This window comes from Monoraphidium neglectum (assembly GCF_000611645.1).
Source record: "Monoraphidium neglectum strain SAG 48.87 unplaced genomic scaffold scaffold02896, whole genome shotgun sequence".
In the NCBI taxonomy this organism is placed as follows: Eukaryota; Viridiplantae; Chlorophyta; class Chlorophyceae; order Sphaeropleales; family Selenastraceae; genus Monoraphidium; species Monoraphidium neglectum.
This window is the reverse complement of record NW_014010732.1, coordinates 1-7,791: the sequence shown is the minus strand read 5'-3', so window position 1 is coordinate 7,791 and position 7,791 is coordinate 1. Positions and strand designations below refer to the sequence as shown.

Below are 7,791 nucleotides of genomic sequence, written 5' to 3'. Positions count from 1 at the left end.
CCCCCCCGCAGAGTGGCTACCACCCTGAACGCACGCGCGCGCCATCGCGTGGCGTTGGGCCCCCTGCATTCAGTTACACCCCACTCTCACTGACAAACACACACGCGCGCACGCACACACACACACACACACACAGACACACACAGCAAGACCCACACGATGCGCACCACCCAAAAACTGACACAACCCTGCCGTGGCCCTGTCATCAAACAGGCGCCCCTTCCTCACTCGCTCACCGAGTGACACACCCATAACCCCCTTGACCCACCCACATGTATGCACATGCACAGCCGCATCTAGATCTTGGCACAGCAATAGCCACCTGCACTCATGTTGCCCGCCTCCCCCCCACACACACACATACAAACACAAGCATCGCAGCGTCGCACCTGGCAAAGCCATTGAAAAACGAGTACACCCCTCCAGGCCGCAGCATTCTAGGCAGGTGGCTGTGGAACAGGTGCAGCTCCTCGTAGTATTCACCTGAATCATTATTTGAGAGATTAGCAAATGCGCAGGATGGGTGTTTCATTTGGGGGTGGGTACGGATTCAAGGGGGTGGCTGGGGTGTATTAATGAGCCCGCAGTAGAAAGGGGACCGGGGAGCGGCATGCAGCCTGGGAGAAGGGGTTAGGGGTTGAGTCAGGAAAATAGCTGCGCCACGTTCAACAAAGGGTGAGCAGAGTCCCAGATGGGGCGACCGCTTGGTTGCGGTCTCCCTTTCCCCCCATCCCAAAAGAAAACCGGGTCTCCGCCCCTCCACCGCTGCGCAGGCAGCCGCAGTGTCAGGCTGGTGCGCACCAGCACGACGCTCCGCCCCAACGGCGGCGCGCCCGGGCCCCCCAGCATCGCAAGAGTGGCTGCTAAATACCCACACACTGCCGCTCAAGCTGGCCATGCGAAATTCTGGAAACCAGGTATAAACATAGCCACATGTGGTGCAAACAAGTGTGTGCCGGCCCACCGTAAGTGTCGAAGAATATCCCGTCAAACCGCCGCCGCAGCAGCTCCGGGAGCAGGTCCTGCCAGCGGCCAAAAAGGATGGTCACGCCCGGCCGCGACCCCCAGCCCAGCTCCAGCATGTGCGCGTGGACGTCTGGGGGGTGGTGACGTAATCGGGCGTCAGACGCGACACGCGAGGGCGGCGCGAGATGGGGAGCGCAAGAGCCGCTACCTTGTCAGACGCAAGAAGACGTGGGTGCTTTGCAGGAACCGTGCGCAGAAGGGTGATGAGCGCGGCGGCGCATGCACGCCACCCAATTGAGGACGGCTGATTTGCAGCCAGCCGGGACCCAAACAAAGCGGGCAGCGCCGATGAGGGCTGGCTCCTCGCTGCACCTTCCGCCTGGCTGTCGGCTGGCCCGCAAGGGGCAAGTCGGGGGCTGGGGGCGGGGTGGTCGCAAGAGGGCGGAGGCCGGGACGGAAGGCGGGCGCGCGATGCGGGGCCCCGCCGCACCTGGGTGTGCCTCCACGATCGTGTGGCTCCTGGGGCGGTGTTCTTGAATCTCTTCATCGACCAGGCCCAGGCCAAAGCCCACGTTGAGGACGTCACCGCCACTGCGACAGATCTGGTGTGTCGAGTGAGTGTGTGTGTGTTGGTGTGTGTGAAGGGATCGCTAGTTTGCTTGCAAGTGCGGATGTGTCGATTGTTTGGTTGTGTGTGTGGGTGCGTTTGGGTGTGTGTGTGTGTGTCTGTGTGTGTCTGTGTGCGTCTGTATGCGTGTGTGTGTGTGTGTGTGTGCGCGCACGTGCGTGTGTGCGTGCGTGTGTCCCTTTTCGACGCCTGCAGGCGCCAGGCCCTCACCTCCTTGGCGTGCTCCACCATGAGGGGCAGCTCCCACCCCATCATGACGGCCTCGCCTGCAGGTTTTGGGAGAGAGGGGTCCCAGATCTCGGTCAGACCTCGGTCAAACCCCAAACCCCGGCGGGACGCGGCGCAAGCGGCGCCATTTTTTCGCCGCGCCGCGCCCCGGCCCTCGCCCTGCGGCGCGGCCGCCGCGCAGCCCGCGGGGGTGTGTTGAGGTTTTGGGGTCCTCGGCAGCGGCTGCACTTGTGCTGCCCGGCTGGATGCCCCTGTCCCCTCCGTTCCCCTTTGTGGCCCCACCGCCACGTCAGCACGGGTCCCTGCCACCAGGCGGTACACACACGACGCCCAACACCGCTCCCCGACACATGAGTAACGCACACACGTGCAAACACATGCAACAAAGCCACTCACACAAGCACACGCACAGACACGCACACACTTGCACGCACATCCACACACACAAAGACACACACACAACGCTCCTCCCCCAAAACACACTCACTGACACACATGCCTACAGAGCTCTCAGAACCACACGCCCAAACCCACAAACACACAGATCCCCACACGAGCAGTTGCTGCCTACCAAAGACATCAATCCCCCATCCACTCACCATCAGCATCAATCAATCTGTCCCCATCATATACCAGCTTCTGCTGCAGGTAGGCGGAGCTCGCCGCGCCGGCCGCGCCCTCCTCGCCGCCGCCGCTCGTCCCGGCGGCCTCGTTGCTGCGAGGCGGGCGCGCGCGGAGGGTCAACACGGGGCCAGCGGGGACGCCCGGGGCGGCTGCCCCGCACGTACGGCCATGAAGCCGGTCGATGGCTGCATCCGCGTCGCGCCGCGAGGCGGCCCGGCCGCTCGCCTGCGTGCGCCCGGCTGTTGGCAGCTGCAGTGACTCATCCTGCCACGGACCCCCTCTGCAAGTTGGGCCCGAATTCCTCCCCCGTGCTGCAGCCGCTGGGGGGCGGTGCTCTGCACGGCGCTAGGCCGCCCCGCCCTGCGGCCCCTTCCGCCCGCCCTGCATCGGCCCCACGGCAAGTGCCACCGCGTCACATGAAGTTGCATAGCGTCGATCCACAATTGCGACACGGCCCTTGCTTCCGGCACACACACACACACGCACGCACACACACACACACACACACAAAAGCGCGCGCGTGCGCTTGCCCACCGCTCCATGGCGCCCAGCAGCTGCTCGCACTGCACGCCCCAGTTGAGCAGCATCTCGATGACGTCAGCGTTCTTGGACGCGTTGGCATAGTCGCCTGCGGGGCCGGGCCGGCGGGCGCGGGGGCGGCGCTCGCGGGCATGGGGGCGGCGCGGATCCCGACGCGTGGGATAGCAAAGCGCACCCGCGAGGGGCGCCCTCGCCTTGCACGGCGCCTGCCCCGCTGCCGCCGTGCTGGTGCAGTGGTGAACATCCCCACGTGTGCAGGACAGGGCGAGCTGCCGCCTGTGTGTGGGGGGGGAGGGGCGCTCACCCGCGCAGTAGCCGTCGTCATCCAGGGCGTTCCAAGGGGCGCCCGCCTGCAGGAGCGCCGCGACGCACTCCGGCGACCCCGCCTCGGCAGCTGCCATCAGCGGCGTCGCGCCGCCCTCGCCGGGCGCGCAGACGTCGGCGCCAGCTGCGATGAGCGCCGCCACGCGGGGCGCGTCGCCGGCCTCGGCGGATTCAAAGAGCTGCTGCTCGGGGGTGGCCATTTGGCACGCGCGGTCGGCGGCAGCAGCGGCGGCAGCGGCGGCAGGACGGCGAGGGTGAGCAGCGGACCGGACGCGGCGCAGGTTGTGGCTTCGTTGGTTGTGGCTTGGATGACGTTCAGGCCGAGAAATTACGTGGATTTATATATTCAAGACTAGGATCGCAGGTGTTGATCTTCTCGTGACAAATTGAAGCTATGTATCGAAGACCTAGCTTCCAGCCGCGCCCAGTTACTATTGTAGGCTTTGTGACACTGGCACATGGCACGGCTCTCACGTTCGGCAACGGGGTCGCACGCCGCGTCACTTGTCACCTGGGCACGCCGCCGGCTGCGGGGTCGCTCGTCAAGGGTGTTGCCAATGTGGTGGGGCTGCAGATCCCTAGTATCCCCATCATTGCATCAACGCCCTAGCCATGCATATGTTGGCTGTGTGACTGATGCGTGTCGCACATGTAGGGTACTGTATAGAGTGAGACGGAGCCAGGGGCAAACGCGACGAGAGCAGTTTGGTTTGTTGGGTGCCGAGGTGGGACGACCAGGCTGCGGCGGGGCCGCTGGTGACGCTAAGCAACACATGATGGACGGGGCGATGGCTGCGGGCGACTATGTTGCCGATCACCTCTGTTGCGGGCGGGTACAGGTTTGGTCGGCGGGTTGATCGGTCCCGCTGCTGCATTATGTGAGGTCGACGCGCCCGATGCCCCCTCGTATGGCTGCCAAGGAGCCTTGCGCCCGCCACTGTGCACGAAGCGCCCACCACTGATGCTGCAAGGCCCGGGACCCATCCACTCCCTTTGCTTTTACCGAAATTCAGGGGACGGCAGCGGCTGTGCGGTGCACAGCTGCTGCTCAGGTTCAGCTGCGCACGATCATTGTAGGCACCCCGCTGTCGCGGCCAGGCTGCTGTGAGGTTACCCACCAGTTCCCGGGTCGGGACCCATCAAACTCCATCGCACCACTGATGCACCAGTTGCGTGTTGGACAGCCGTACCCCCAAAAACATCTCCAGTAGGCGTTGCATGCGCGCACATGGCCTGACTCACTATGCGGCTCCCTGTGCGCGGCGGCGCTGGCGGCGCCGCTCATGTCAGCATCAAGCTGAATCTGGGCCCCAGTACTGCGCCTGATGGATTCATTTGGGGCTCAAGACGTTCAGCATCTGCAGCGGTGGATAGATACCGGGCGCAAGGGGGGGGGAGGAGCAAAAGTGGCGAGCGAGGTGTGGCGGTAGAGGGTTTATACATGTGGGGCTGCGCTCCTGTGGTGTGTTGTATGACCGCAGCAACTTGCACTTTGCAGAAAGCGTGCCCGCCCTCGCTGAAGCCGGCGCCGCTCGCAGCCGAGACGGGAAGGATCACTCGGGCCCGCCAGGCGCAGCCGCCGCCGGCCACACTCATTCTAGGGCGGCGTGCATTGAGTGCACGGACACGTGGCGAGCAGCCTGCACGCAGGCAAATTCCTGGATCGTCTGGAAGCTTGCAGTTCACATGGAGTCTCTGTACACTCCGAATGGCTGCAGCACGGAAAGCAGTATCGTGTGGGCGATCCTGAGATCTCTGTCGCTGCTGCGCCTGATTGACTCACACCGGAACGCACGTCAATCCGCATTCGAGTCACCAAGTCGGATCTGAGGCCATCCCTGGCTGAAACGCATACGTTTTGCTTGTCAAGGCAGATGTGGTGTGCGCCCAACGTGGCATTTGGGCGCTGGCCACCGCTTTGGGTGCTGGCCACCGACCGGTGCCATCAAAGGGCCCATATCAGCGCGAGTCAAGGTTTTACACATTGAAATATATTACTTTGGCAGATATTGTATGCACACCCGTGCTGTGGACCTCATGCCGTGACCAGGGAGCGGGAGTGTCTCGCATCAACACAACGCCGGTGGAATCACCCGCTTGGGCAGCAGCGACGAGGCGTGTGCATCCTGCAGCACGTCAAAACGGTATGGGCTCTTGCCTGTCTTCGCCGCCAAAGGTTGCCGATGCGGCCGGCGGCGCCGCGCCGGGCGACGCCGTCAGCCAAGGATCACTCGGCGCGGACGCGCCGGCCGCTGGCGGCGGCAAGACGCAGCTGCCGCGCGCCGCGCGCGTCATCAACAGCTCGGCGTCCTCGTACGCCAGGCAGGGGCTCGCGGCGGATTCGATCGACGGCCTTCGGGTCGGGTCGATCACGCTGTCGCAGCGCGGCGCGAGCGCGAGCACGGGCAGCGCCGCGAGCGCGGCGGAGGCACACCTGCGGATCTTGGAGAAGGTGAGGAGTCACGTGGCGCTGGCGTACGGACAGACGGTCCATCAGCGCGCTCGGCGCCTGCGGGCGCTTGCGGGCGCTTGCGGGCGCTCGGGCGCCACACCGCTCCACGACGGCCGGCGTGCCGCCGCGCGCGAGCTCGCGCGTGCAGGGACCCTCCACTGCATAGCGGCTTCTCGCCCCCACCTCTCATCTACTTAGCTGTCCATCGATCTAATGACCACCATCGAGGCTGGCCAACACCAATCAATGACGCAATACCCTGGTGTCCTCACACCAGGTCCACGCACTTCAGCAGCAGCTAGTGTCAGCGAGCGACAACCCCCTCCTGGGCCTGACGGAAGCTGCCGACCTAGCGGGGCAGCAGCTGCACGCTGACCTCAGCGCGTGAGTCGCGGCCGGGGAGGGAGGAGCCGAGGCGGAAGGGGGCAAGAGGGAGCCGGCGCGGCGGCAAGCGGGCCCATCGGCAACCTGGCCGGCGGCGTCCGCGGCGGCGGGGCGCGCGTGGCCGGTGCCCCTGTGAGCAAGCGGCGCCCGCCGCCAGCCCAGGCTGATGCACCAAAAGCGCTTGGTTATCAACGGCGGCGAGCTCATCACGCACCCCGCCCCACCTCCCCCCACCCGCGGGCCCTGGACTTGGCAGCGTGTGGGTGTTTGGCGGCCAGCCTGCGACGGCAGTCCTCATGGCAGCGCACGGGAGGGGGGCGGAGTTGGTGGAGCGTGCGTCGGTGGTGCGGGGCGCAGAGGCCGCCGAGCTGCTACGGAGGGCCGCCGCCGGCGAGCGCGTCGACGACGCCGGCCTGCAGGCGAGGGCGCGGCGCAGCGCAGCGTGGCGCGGCGCGGCGCGGCGTACAGCAGGGGACGCTTCGCAGGGGGGCGCTCGCGACAGCCGCTGGGGCATGTGGCGCCGGCGGCGGGCGTTATTGCTCTGCAAGCGAGACTGTCTCGCCGCGTTGATCCTCGGCCGTCCATTGAATGGCAGGGGCCGTGAAGCACGGCTCACCCGTCCGACCCTGCCCCACCCGATCCCAGACAACCCTTCACTTTGAACCCTAAACCCATTTTCTTTTGCGTCCCATGCAGGGGTCTTCGTTACCCTTCGAGTTGCGGCAGCTGTACGAGGCAGCCGGCCTCCGCAGCTTCGTCTACGCGTCCATCGGCCCGGCCACGGCGCCGCTCGGCGCGCTGCTGCTGGGCAGCTGCCGCCCGCAGGCGTTTGGAGACGACTGGTGGGGCGCCGCGCGCGGGGCGCGGGGCGGCCGTCGCCGCGGCTCGCGGGCCATCTTAGGACGGGGATGATTCAGGCTCAGCCACAGGGGGCCGCATGCACACACAGGGGTCGCGGACTACGTGGCCTAGATTGTCTTACTGTGGTACTGTCTCCAAGTCGGCAGCTGCTGAACAGGCTCCGATCTGCCCAGCAATCCTCCTGCAGCAGCAGAGATCCTCCCCGTTGACCCTTACACTCCCCGTTGTTCCCACCGCCATCCTCGCCTGCGCGCGCCCATGCGCCTCAAACCGTGCCCACCCCCAAGGCTCCAGGTGCGCCTCCACGCCGCGGCCATGGGGCTGCTGCACCATGTGCGGCAGAGCCAGGTGGAGCAGGTGGCGGGGCTGCTCAGGGTAATGGACAAGGCACAGGACCCTGTTAGCGTCATCAGCGCGCTGCTGCGGGTGAGCCGGCGGTCAGGCGCGCGCGTGGGGCTCGCGATTGCGCTGACGCAGGGTCAAACCCTCCGCACTGATAGGGTTTGACCGTGTACTCTGGGAAGGAAGAAAGAGGAGGATCACAGCAGGAGTTGATTACAAAGTCTTGAACCGCCCCGCCGCGATCCCAGCCGCTGGGTCTTACCGGCTGCCCTATCGCCGAGAGCCGCCGCCGCCCTGCCTTTCACCCAGCTCAGCGCCTTTTTGGTTGCAGCCCTGAGCCGCGCCCCATCCCTTGGGCCCCCGCATGTTTGGTGGCGGCGGCCGCCCCATCCTCTCTAATCCCTCGCCCACCGATCGCCCCACCACCGCCCCAACCCCCAAA

The 7,791-nt window shown here is 65.8% G+C and overlaps 2 protein-coding genes across 2 annotated transcripts; one reads left to right on the top strand and one right to left on the bottom strand.

Moving 5' to 3' along the window:
- Positions 1 to 16: 16 nt before the first annotated feature.
- MNEG_11764 (hypothetical protein) lies at positions 17 to 3,510 on the bottom strand (the record flags this gene model as incomplete). Its single annotated transcript, XM_014039765.1, has 7 exons — positions 17 to 24; positions 965 to 1,096; positions 1,457 to 1,568; positions 1,805 to 1,860; positions 2,422 to 2,537; positions 3,011 to 3,074; positions 3,291 to 3,510. 7 exons carry the CDS (start codon positions 3,508 to 3,510, stop codon positions 17 to 19), a joined length of 708 nt encoding a protein of 235 aa, XP_013895219.1.
- A 1,946-nt stretch (positions 3,511 to 5,456) lies between these two features.
- On the top strand, positions 5,457 to 6,146 carry MNEG_11763 (hypothetical protein; the record flags this gene model as incomplete). The annotated part of the gene is made up of 2 exons (XM_014039764.1): positions 5,457 to 5,762; positions 6,040 to 6,146. Coding segments are annotated over 2 exons (413 nt in total), but the record flags the coding sequence as incomplete, so codon positions are not given.
- Positions 6,147 to 7,791: the final 1,645 nt, after the last annotated feature.